Source organism: Antechinus flavipes, chromosome 3 (assembly GCF_016432865.1).
Source record: "Antechinus flavipes isolate AdamAnt ecotype Samford, QLD, Australia chromosome 3, AdamAnt_v2, whole genome shotgun sequence".
Lineage (NCBI taxonomy): Eukaryota > Metazoa > Chordata > Mammalia > Dasyuromorphia > Dasyuridae > Antechinus > Antechinus flavipes.
The window spans coordinates 64,627,910-64,640,686 of record NC_067400.1 but is presented as its reverse complement, the minus strand read 5'-3'; the positions used below and the strand labels follow the sequence as shown (position 1 = coordinate 64,640,686).

General features: G+C 33.1%; 1 protein-coding gene across 3 annotated transcripts in view; it reads right to left on the bottom strand.

Annotated features, from left to right (window-relative positions):
- The window catches only part of USP37 (ubiquitin specific peptidase 37), a 65,126-nt gene that overhangs the window by 5,946 nt on the left and 46,403 nt on the right, over positions 1-12,777 (bottom strand). For all 3 annotated transcript variants that reach the window (XM_051983548.1, XM_051983546.1, XM_051983547.1), the window contains 2 exons: positions 11,491-11,657; positions 1,174-1,234 (listed from right to left, as the gene is read on the bottom strand). In XM_051983548.1, the coding sequence (XP_051839508.1) occupies positions 1,174-1,234; positions 11,491-11,657 (228 nt within the window). The remainder of the gene's footprint in view (positions 1-1,173; positions 1,235-11,490; positions 11,658-12,777) is intronic.

The following is a 12,777-nucleotide window of genomic DNA, read 5'->3' as shown; positions in this document are numbered from 1 at the left end:
GGTACCTCACAAGTGCTAACAGAAACATTTTTCAAATTCTTTAAGTTATAAAGATACACAATATATATCTTATGAGGGGTCCAGGATATAATACTCACATGAAAAAAAAGAAAAAGAGAAAACAGAACTTTATGTCTGATGCAGCTTCTTCCAGGATTGTGTATCAAATCTGCATGTCACCCCTTTTCTCCTTTATGTCAACACAACATGAGAATTATAACATAATACCCACTAAAATTGGGTGGGATTTTAAATTTAATGGACTATTTAAAGAATTCATAATGAAAAGTGCTTTGAAAAATTAAAACCACTTACTCATAATGACTGGGTGGCCAATTGAAAACAAAACAAAACAACCCCCAGAGTCTTAATTCTGTGGCAACATATCATTCCTGGAAGTAGTGGAGTTAACATTTAGAGCAAGCGTAGTCACTCCCCAAAAGCATATAGCTTCTCAAATTTTCTGACTTCCAAGTAATACTGTATTAAATGGCTAGATTTATCCTTACTCATCCAAAGATTCATAGTTTAAATAATTCTCAGAACACATTAAATAGTAGACAGATATAAGAATAACAAAAGTCTCTAACTGGTCTCTACAATGAGTAGAGGATAAGCACATGCCATAATGAAAATATTTACAATGAGTTCTACTCAGATGGGCCATATTTGAACAAAATTTAGTCTAAGCACAGAATTAAAATACTATATTCTGATATTATTTCAATTTATGTAGATATCCATCTATAAGAAGACAAAAACATTTTTAAAATGATTTACTGTGGATACTTAGGGCAAATTAGTGGTAATCATAAATAATTTATAAAGTTAAATTTAACTTTATAAAAACTTAAAAAAATAAAATTATAAATAAACATAAAAACAGATCCATATGTGTTATTAATAAATGGAATACCAAGTGTATACAAAATCCTAGGATCCTTTAATTTAACCTTAAATGAAATGAAATTTCTTTAAAAGGAAACATTTCACTAAAAAACAGCAATTCGTACAAATTTCTGAATTGACTGGCACAACATACCAAATAAAATTATGTTTTTAAACATTTGAAAATGAAACATTTGTCAATGGGTTTTCCAATATTTACAGCAGCATGTATAAAAGGAAAGCTATTTTCTTTAAAATGAAGGTAAAAATAAATATAGCACATACCTTGAAGACTTAATTCTGTGGCTCTTTTGAGGTCATCATCTTCTTTCTGTTCTCGGGCCTCCTAAAAGAGAAGCCCAAAATCTAGTTCATTTAAAAAGTTTAGCATTTATCATTTCCCACTTCCACCCACTTCCTTTTCCACACTGAAGCATATCTATTCTGGTTTCTAAAAGAAATACAGTGCATGTTAGAATCTGTTCTACATGACGGAATGCTCATTACCTTGAAAGAGTTCAATTCTCAGTAATAAAGAGACTGAAATAAAACTCAATTACAAATTCAGGATTCTCATGTTTAGAATAAAGCAAAGTCTCTAATACTGTTTCATTTTCTTTGTATTATTAATAAAAAGAGCATCATAATCAACTCTTGAATGAATTGACAAAGAGAACATAATTTTTCCCTCAGTATGCTGGATTTGACCCTAGATCCTAACATTCAATTCCAATCATTCCTTTTTTGGTGATGTTCAGTAGTTTCAGAAGTATTTTTTTATGATCCCATTTGGAGTTTTCTTAGCAAAGTTACTGGAGCGCTTTGCCATTCCCTTTCCAGCTCATTTTATGATGAGGCAAGCAGGGTCAAGTGACTTGCCCGAGGACACACAGCTAATATGTGTCCAAGGCCAGACTAGAATCCGAGAGATGAGTCTTCCTGATTCCAGGTCTGACACTCTGTCATATCACCCAGCTGCTCCAATCATTTCCTAATAGAATGCAAACTTAACTAATAATGACTTGAAACAAAGTATATGACAGAGTGGGAAGAAGCAGTACAAATCCAGTTCTCTGGAGACTGAATATAGTAAATCAACACATTCTTTTCTCTTTTGTTCTGATTTTTCTCTCTCAACATGATTGATGAAAAAATATGTATTTTAAAAAATTAATGTACATATATAACCAGAAAAAGAAAACAATTAAAAAAAATCCAGCTCTCTTCCCACAGCTATTTCTCCCCCCCATTATTTAGTATTTTTAAGAGCTATGCCCCAATTGATAAATGATCAAAAGATATGATCTGTGCCCAAAGGGGTATAAATTCATGCATATACTTGACATTTTATTTCCCCCCAGTTACATGTAAAACAATTTTAATGTTTGTTCTTAAAACTTTAAGTTCCAGATTTTCTCCCTTCTTCTCCTCCTCCCCACCACTGAGAAAGCACACATGAAGTCATGCAATACATTTCCAAAAAAGTAATGTTGTGAAAGAAACATAGATCTCCACACACACACACGTTCTCCCCGCTGCCCCTCAAAAAAAAGAAAAACCCTGCTTCTCAAATGGTGGACAGAGAGTGAGACCATTAGCATTCTACTGGAGATACAATTGGGGCAAATCCACAGTGATGGTGCTCACACCCAAATCTAGGTCAGGAAGTTTGAAGAGTTCACACTAGAAAGGCAGCACTCAGAATTCACTCTGGGATCAATGAAAGTTTGCAGTTCCACAGCCTTGGTAAAATACAAAACACAATACCAGAGAAGAGCAGCAGCAGGATGCAAAATGGGACCAAGTATGATACAGATATGCTCCATAAAATGTGCATAATCTGACATGAATGTAATAAAAATAATCAGGTTTTAGGCTGGAAAAATGGGCAAACTAAAGTCTAGTATCTGGCATAGTTCCTGACATAAGAGTAGCTTAATAAATTCTAGTTCACTATCACCCCCACCCACTCTCCCAAAGAATCCCACCACAAAGAGCTAGGGATATTCAAGAACCTAAAAGAGAATTACTTCACCATCTCTACAGGCAAAATCTCAAATAAGAATATAACTTGGTTCTAAGTTCAACTTGAATTCCTGGAATATGTGAAAAAAGAATTTAAAGAAGAGTTTTAAAATACTTTATAAATGAAATGAGAGCATCAGAGGAGAGGTGGAAAATAAATGAAAATTATAGAACAAGGAGAGAGAATTTAAGAATCACTGGATAACTTTTATGATAGCCAAAATCAAACAGGAGACTAAAATATCATTTTAAGAAACCACAAAAGAAAATTGTTCAAATCTGATGAGAAGGTCTAAAAGAGAAATTAGTCTACTGCTCATCTTTTGAAGGAAAAAAAAAACTCAAATGAAAATTTTCAAGAACATTATAATCAAAATGCAGAGTTTTCAGGTCAAGGAAAAAATAATGCAAGTAGCTAGAAAGAATGAAAGAATTTAAGTACAATGTCAATAACAAGATTATACAATGATCTATTCTGATGGATGTGACTCTCTTCAACAATGAGATGATTCAGATCACTTCCAATGATCTTGTGATGAAGAGAGCGGACTGTGGGAACTGAGTGTGATTCACAATATAACATTTTCACTTTTTTTGTTGTTATTTGCTTGCATTTTATTTTTTCTCATTTTTTTCTCGAGTTTTATTTGATTTTTCTTGTGCAGCAAGATAATATGTATGCATATATTGGATTTAACATATTTCTACCATGTTTAACACATATTGGACTACTTGCCACTTAGGGGAAGGGGGAAAATTGGAACACACGATTTTACAAAGGTTAATGTTGAAGAATTAACTATGCATATGTTTTGAAAATAAAAAGCTTAAAAAAAAAATGAATAGCCTCTCCCCCCAAAAAAAGAATTCAAATACAGAATTGCTATAGCATCACGTAAGGTATTTTGCAGCCACTAAAATGAAGGAGCAGAGATTCTGTAATATAATAATCCAAAGAGCAAAAACCCAGGCTAACAATCAAAAATAATCAATGCAGCAAAACCGAGTATAATTCTATAAAGGGAAAAATAAATCTTTAATGAAACAGAGGACTTCTAAGCATTCCTGATGAAAAGACAAGAGCTGCAAAGAAACTGCGAAATGTACACAGGAAGAACTTACCTTTTTTTTTTTTTTTTTTTTTTTAAACAAAAAGGGTAAGTTCTAAAAACAAAACAAAACCAAAACCCAAAACCTAAGTAAGGAGAACAAACAGCAAAGTGAAGTTTAAAAGGATAAGATGAAAACATGTGATTGGGATCCAAGTCAGGGAAAGAGAAGATAGATGGGGAGCAGTAAACTCAGAATTCTGGTGCCAAACACAATACTGTTCCACAATATCTTCTTTTTAAAGGGCAGAAGCAAAATCTACTATGCTTCAACTACAGTTAAAAAGACAGCAATCATGAACTCAGATGAAATAACTGAGTTTGCTTTAACTAAGAGCAAAAAATAAATTTAATTCAAAGTTAAGCAGGGAAACTATACAATGCTCAGTGATATCATAGACTATGAATATCAATACTAAACATCTATCAAATGGCATAGCATCTAAATATTTCAAGGAAAAGTTAAACAAGCTACAGAGAGAAACAGACAATAAAACTAAGACAGATGAAAACCTTTAACATCTAGATAAATCTAACAAAAAAACCCATTAAATTAAGGCTCTGAAAAGTTTTAGGAAAATTAGTATAATTACTGAATAGGAACAGAAAGGAATACATAAATTAGCCAGATATCCATGGCACTATTACAAAAATGCCATGCACTAGCATATAAAAACTTCATGAATGAATGCAGAAAAGCACAAATATTAAACATGTGTTAGCTAGAATGATAAGAAAAAGAACCTAGGAGAATAAGCTTAGGCAAAGAGGAAATGAAATCATCTTCATTTCTGCAGATTGTTGAGCCAAAACTTAACTAAAAACCCAATTGCAACAATAATTTCAATAATTTGCAGGATATAAAAATAAACTCACACAATAATTATTTTTGTATGTTACCAATAAAGTCCAGAAGGAAGAGGAAGAAAAAGAAATTTCATTTTATTTAAAGTAACTAATGACAGAATTATAAAATTCTTGAAAGTTTGTGCCAAGAAAACACATAAACAGAAATTATATGAATATAACTATGTAATATTCTTTACACCCATAAAGTTTTAAATAATTGGAAAAATATTAAGTGCTCATGGGTAGGTAGGAGTCAATATAATAAAAACAATACTACTATTTAAATTTACTTTTACAGTGCCATATCAAACCAACAAAGGATTGTTTTATATGGGTGGAAAATAATTACAAAATCAATCTGGAGAAAGAAAAGGAAAATAATGAAAAGAAAGAGAAAAGGAAAGAGGCCTAGCAGTACCATATATCTCAAATTACATTATAAAGTAAAAGTCATTAAAACAAATTAGGAAACAGATACATGAGAAACCAGCTGTGAAAAAACATAAAGAAGGAAAATAAACTTTTAATATAGTATCTACTAAGTACTAGATACTGCACTAAGTACTTTACAAATATTATTTCATTTGATTCTCACAATCTTATTAAGTAGGTGCTGTCATTATTCCCATTTTACAATTTACAATACCTAGGTGGGTAGAAGTTAATTAGACTTGTCTAGGGGCCACACTTAAGAAGTGTCTAAGGCTGGATTTGAACACAGGTCCCAATTCTCTTTATTCTTTCCAATGCACCATTTAGGTGTCAAGTACCAGTTCTACTGACCTAGGTTTAGTTCTCATGAAATAATGAAATTCATCAGCAAAATAAACGTACAACATATAGAAGAAACATTGTTTTATAAACTCAAAGATTCCGAATTATTTGCATAAGAACCCACTATTGAAAAAATTTTTTTTGGAAGATAATCTGGCAAATGCTAGACGTAGATGAATATCACATAAATGGTCAAAGGATATGAACAGACAATTCTCAGACGAAGAAATTTGAAACTATAGCCATATGAAAATATGCTCCAAATCATTATTAATCAGAGAAATGCAAATTAAGACAACTCTGAGATACCACTACACACCTGTCAGATTGGCTAAGATGACAGGGAAAAATAATGATGAATGTTGGAGGGGATGCGGGAAAACTCGGACACTGATGCATTGTTGGTGGAGTTGTGAATGAATCCAACCATTCTAGACAGCAATTTGGAACTATGCTCAAAAAGTTATTAAACTGTGCATAACCTTTGATCCAGCAGTGTTTCTACTGGGCTTATACCCCAAAGAGATTTTAAACAAGGGAAAGGAACCTGTATGTGCCAAAATGTTTGTGGTGGCCCTGTTTGTAGAGGCTAGAAGCTGGAAAATGAATGGATGCCCATCAATTGGAGAATGGCTGGGTAAATTGTGGTATATGAACGTTATTGAATATTACTGTTCTGTAAGAAATGACCAGCAGGATGAATACAGAGAGGACTAGAGAGACTTAACATGAACTGATGCTAAGTGAAATGAGCAGAACCAGGAGATCATTATATACTTCAACAATAATACTGTATGAGGATGATTCCAATGGAAGTGGATCTCTTCGATAAAGAGATCTAATTCAATTTCAATTGATCAAGGATGGACAGAAGCAGCTACACCCAAAGAAAGAACACTGGGAAATGAATATAAACTGCTTGCATTTTTGTTTTTCTTCCCAGGTTACTTATACCTTCTGAATCCAATTCTCCCTGTGCAACAAGAGAACTGTTCGGTTCTGCACACGTATATTGTATCTAGGATATACTGTAACCTATTCAACATGTAAAGGACTGCTTGCCATCTGGGGGAGGGAGTGGAGGGAAGGAGGGGAAAAGTCGGAACAGAAGTGAGTGTAAGGGATAATGCTGTAAAAAATTACCCTGGCGTGGGTTCTGTCAATAAAAAGTTATTTAAAAATTAAAAAAAAAAAAAGAAAGATGAATATCACATTTTATACCAAGATAAGTTTCTAATAGGCATATGACTTAGACATAAAGAGTGACATTAAATAAATTCTAGGAGTAAGGAAGAATTTGGATCTATTGATAGTGGAAAAGTTCACAAACAAACAAGGGAGAAAGACAGTCAAAAAAGACAGTCTCTCTCTTGTTTGGTCATTCTGATTACATAAAACTAAAGCTTTCAGACAATCAATGAAGTTAAACTTAGAAGAGAAGTAGATAAAATTGGGGAAAGATTCCCTGTAGCAAGTATCATTCCTAAAATAATCTAGGGAACGGATTTAAATTTATAAGAATGTGAGTCATTTCTCAATTAAATGTGATATGATATGAATAGGCAATTTTATTTTTATTTTTCATAATTATAACTTTTTATTGACAGAACCCATGCCTGGATAATTTTTTACAACATTATCCCTTGCACTCACTTCTGTTCCAACTTTTCCCCTCCCTCTCTACCCACCCCCTTCTCCCAGATGGCAAGCAGTCCTATACATGTTGAATATGTCACAGTATAGAAACAATATATGTGTGCAGAATCGAATGGTTCTCTTGTTGCACAGGGAGAATTGGATTCAGAAGGTGGAAATAACCCGGGAAGAAAAACAAAAATGCAAACAGTTTACATTCATTTCCCAGTGTTCTTTCTTTGGGTGAGCTGCTTCTGTCCATCCTTGATCAATTGAAACTGAGTTAGATCTTCTCTTTGTTGAAGAAATCCACTTCCATCAGAATACATCCGCATACAGTATTGTTGCTGAAGTATAATGATCTCCTGGTTCTGCTCATTTCACTTAGCATCAGTTCATGTAAGTCTCTCCAAGCCTCTCTGTATTCATCCTGCTGGTCATTTCTTACAGAACAATAATATTCCACAACGTTCATATACCACAATTTACCCAAGCATTCTTCAATTGATGGGCATCCATTCATTTTCCAGTTTCTAGCCACTATAAACAGGAGTGCCACAAACATTTTGGCACATACAGGTCCCTTTCCCTTCTTTAGTATCTCTTTGGGTATAAGCCCAGTAGTAGCACTGGGGTATGCACAGTTTGATAACTTTTTGAGCATAATCCCAGATTACTCTCCAGAATGGCTGGATGTATTCACAATTCCACCAACAATGTATCAGTGTTCCAGTTTTCCCACATCCCCTCCAACATGAATAGGCAATTTTAAAGGAAAAACAATCCAATTATTAATAGGCATATGAAAAAATGCTCTAAATCATTCATATCCATCAGACCAAAAAGGGAAATGACAAATGCTTGGAGAAGCTGTGGGAAAACAAGTTCACTAACATACTACTAGTGGATAAACTAGTACAGTCATCCCAGAAAGTAATTTAGAACTATGCCCCAAAGCTATTAAATAGTGTATACTATTACCCAAAAAGATCAAAGAGGAAAAGGACTGATATGTACAAAAATATTTATAGCAATTCTTTTCTGTGGTGGCAAAAGAAAAACAGAAACTAAGGGATATTAATCAATTGGGAATGATGAAGAAAAAATGGAATATGAAAATAGAAAACTATTATTTTTCATGATGAAGGGAAAAGTTTCATAGAAACTTAAGAAGAGACTTGTTTGAACCATTGTAAAATAAAGTGAAACAGGAGAACAATTTTTTTAGAACACAGTGAAAACAAAATATTTTGAAAGATTTAAGGACAATAGATGGCCTAACCACAATTCCAGAAGACTACCTACCCCCTGACAGGTTAAGGTCTCAGGATACAAATTGAAACATATTCTTTGGACATGGCCAATGGGAGAATTTTGGTTTTCTGACTCTGCATATATATTTTTAAAAATCCGCTCACTATTACCTTCCCTCCCTCCCCAAGCCAAGTGGAGGGATAAGGAAGGAGAAAAGGAAGGCAAATTTTCAGGAACTAAAAAAAAAAACAAAACAAAACACCCTAAATAAAAATATGTAAAAAAAAAAGTAAATGTAACATTTAAGAAATTTTATTTTTACAAATTAGAAGAATCAGAAAGAAAAACAGGCCCTTGGCACCAAACATCCAAAGTCATGTTTTATCTTTTTAATGGGATTTGAATCAATTGTACTAAAATATTATGCTAAATTCTGTAACTTTATTAACTTCCAAAGATATAATCTTTCTGTTATCTTACTTTTCTTTTTGATTAAAAAAAAATTAAAGAACCAGAGCAATTTATACTATAACATCAACATTGCAAAAATGATCAATTCTGAAAGACTTGAAGAACTCTAACCAACACAGTGATCACACTCATGATTTTTGAAAATCAATGATGAGGCATGTTTACATCTCCTGAAAGGGAGGAGATAGACTAATATACAAAAGGAGACAGACATTTTTGGACAAGGTCATTATGAAAATTTGCTTTACTTGACTGTGCTTATTTGTTACTGCAGTTTTGTCTCCCCTCCCCCTCAATCTGGGGGCTGTAGTTAAAGTAAAAAGGAGAAAAAAATGCTTGAATGGCTTAATAATCCTTCCAACAAATTCTCTTCAAGAAATTTTAATTCACCAAGAGCAGTAGGGCTTATTTCCTTGAAATGTTGGCAGTAGTTTCTTCATGAAAGAAACTATGAGATTAATTTTGTGACTTTGCTAAGATATTTAACTGATCCATGAAGAATTCCAAGACCTCTCTACTGGTTAGTTATGATTTTCTACAGATTTCACAAGAACGCTCTAATGTGTTTATCGTGCAACAATAATGTATATGTTAAATGTTTCACACACCCCTCTCAACTAGACTATTAAAAGATACCCAGCAGATAAGCAAATACCTATGTAATATTGTATTGTTGCATTAAACTTTTATTTTCTGAAAATATGTGTCTTGCTTGAAAATGTTGAAAAAAAAAATCATACATCTGTAGCAAGTGAGAAAAGCAGAACAAAAAATTAAAGGTGTCTTTTACTCTCTTAAATTCTACCTAAAAAAAGATGTCAAGATTTCTTCTAGCTTTCTAAATCCTGGAAATTTGTTGTCTTAAATCAGTAGAGCTACAACTACAATTCATTTACTTAAAGCAGCAGAAAATATGCTCTTTGTTAAAGCATTTTAACCTTATATATCATGCTCAAGCCAGTGATCAAAAGAATAAAGTATTTAAAAGAAAAGGGATTTGTAATGGCAAAGAATTAAAAATCGAGGGACTGTCCATCAATTGGGGAATAATTGAATGTTGTGGTATATGATTATAATGGAATATTACTATGCCATAAGAAATGATAAGACAGTTTCAGAAAAACCTGGAAAGACTTACATGAACAGATGCTAAGTGAAATGAGAAGAATCAGCAGAACACCGTGCACAATAACAGCAATAATGTACAATGAATAACTATGAATGACTTAGATATTCTCAGAAACAATGATTCAAAAAAAAAAAAAAAAAAAAGAAAGAAACAATGATTCAAGACAATCCCAAAGGACTCCTGATGAAAAATGCTATTCACCTCAAGAAAAAGAACTGGTGGTATCTGAATACAGATCAAACTATTCTTTTTCTGTACTTTTATTCCTTCTTTCATTTTTTTTAGTTCAAGTTTTCTTCCACAAAACAACTAATATGGAAATGTTTTACATGACTATATATGTGTAACCAATATCAGACTGCTTATTGTTACAGGGACAGGGAAAAGGAGGGAAGGAAGAATAATAGAACTGCAACTCAAAACATAAAAGGTGCAATTAAATTCTGTTTTCATTAGCTTATCTGTGAAAGATAACATCAAATGTTTGTAAAATAAAATTTTCATCATTGAAAGCATCAAATCTATTCTAAAACCAGAAAGCTGAAGACACAGAATTTTTAATAAATAGTGTAATACAAACCCTACAAAGAAATAGACAAATAAGTTATTATTTAGTTATATGCATGTATTCAATGACATAGTAGTATAAACAGTTGCTTTTGAACACCTTGCAAGGAAATTGGGTTTCCCGAATTTGATTTCCTAGGATTAAAGCAAACAACAATATCATAAATGTATTCTAAATGCTTAACAAATTATTCAGAGAAATTTCAGTTTCATTACCATCTTACTCAGAACTCAATTGAAGGAGACAATGAAGAAAATATCACCTATTAGCCAGCCAGATCCCTGGTGCAATACAGCTGAGATGCTAATTAAAACTGCATTAGTTTTGACAAATATAAAACATAACAGAGCCAATCACTAAGAAAGAGGCACTTGTTTAAAAGAAAGGGAACTAGAAAAATACAACTGTCTTCTAACTGATATTTGGAAAAACAGCTATACCTAAACAATAGAAATATACATACTTTAGTAGAGAGGTAGAATATTTCTCTAGCTAGAATCTGTTAATCAAACAATCAGGAAGACCTCATCTACATCTCACTCCTGATAAAACAGCTGTGATCCTTGGTGAGACAACATCTCTACCATTAGGAAACTAGAAAAGTTTCCTAAATATCTCGTGCTTAGACAACAAATAAATAAAATAAAGCCAAAAGCACATCAAGTGTGTGGAGTTCACATAGAGGAAACAACCGAGACTACAAATGCATCATGTTAAAAACGCTTAGTTAAAACACTGCCAAACAGCTTTTGATGGTACAGTAGAAAGGGCATGACCAGGCAACTCACTTGCTCCTGGAGGCTCTGAGCAAGGGCCTGCTGGAGCTCTTCTTCCTCCCGCTCTCGCTCCATATCATACTGTTGGAGCCAGTCAACTTCCCCCTGAGACCCTTCTGGAGTTTTGTTTTCTTTATTCTCATCAAAATCTTTAGTGATCTCAGTGAAACTGGCAGGACCTGAGGAAACAAAAGAGCATAATTCAAAACTTCTGTCTTTCTCCTTTGTTCACCATTTGAATATTTTCCAGCACAATGAAAGTCCCTTGACCAGATGGGCACCCATAGTGTCCCAACCTCAGTGCCACTAGGTGATTTTTCTTGTCACAATGTCACAAAATGTCACAAAATCTATTACAAAAGCAAAAAACAAACCGGGACAAAACAATTTCATCATTCTGTTTTATCCATATGAAAGGGCCAATTTTCATCAGTTTGCTTCCAGAGAGGTGCTGTGCCCCTCCAGTGGAAAATGATGAACTCAATAGGAAGTACTTTGTTACTTTGTATATGTTTGTCTACCTATAGTCTGTCTTTCTCTTTAGATGTTACTGTCTTTTGCCTCTTTTTGTATCCTTAGTATTTAGCACAGTGCCCAGCACATCAGGAGCTTAATAAATTTTTACTGAATTGAATGAATAAATGGTTTGAAACCAAAGCAAGTCCAATGACTTCTGGGAACCTCAAGTTTGCTCATGAAAAAGAAGAGTGATAATAACAGACTTTAGTTTTCTAAGAATGTACTAAACTATGTACAAGAACTATATTAATATTACTGACTTATTTTTTAATTAATCACTATAATTAACTAATTTTACTCATGTCAGATTCAAATTCATCTGATTATCTGAAATATGGAAATGATTTGAAGGAAAAGCAGTCTTATGTTATAGCTGGTACACAAGAGTAAACAGAATATATTGAAGTCTTGAGAAGATCTGGCTGATTAGGCTTACTCCAGGCCTTATTTTATTCCAGACCAGACAATGAGTTGAATTGTAAAGACATGGATCTTATCTAGGGGAAAGGAGAAGAGAAGCTATTAGAAGCCTCTCCTAATTGAATTCATTCATCTGAATTATTTTAAAATTAATGTATGTTCATATTTATTATGGTGATAACTGCATATTAAGTGGATCATTTTCTATATAATACTTATCACCCCCTATTCACATGGATCCAGATGTTCCCTGAGATTCTTCTTTCCAAAGCTTTCAGTGTTTAACATTTAAGATTTAACAAGATCTAAGTGGTCATGGTTATCAGTTCTCCTTTGACTGAATTTCTGATAAAACATGTG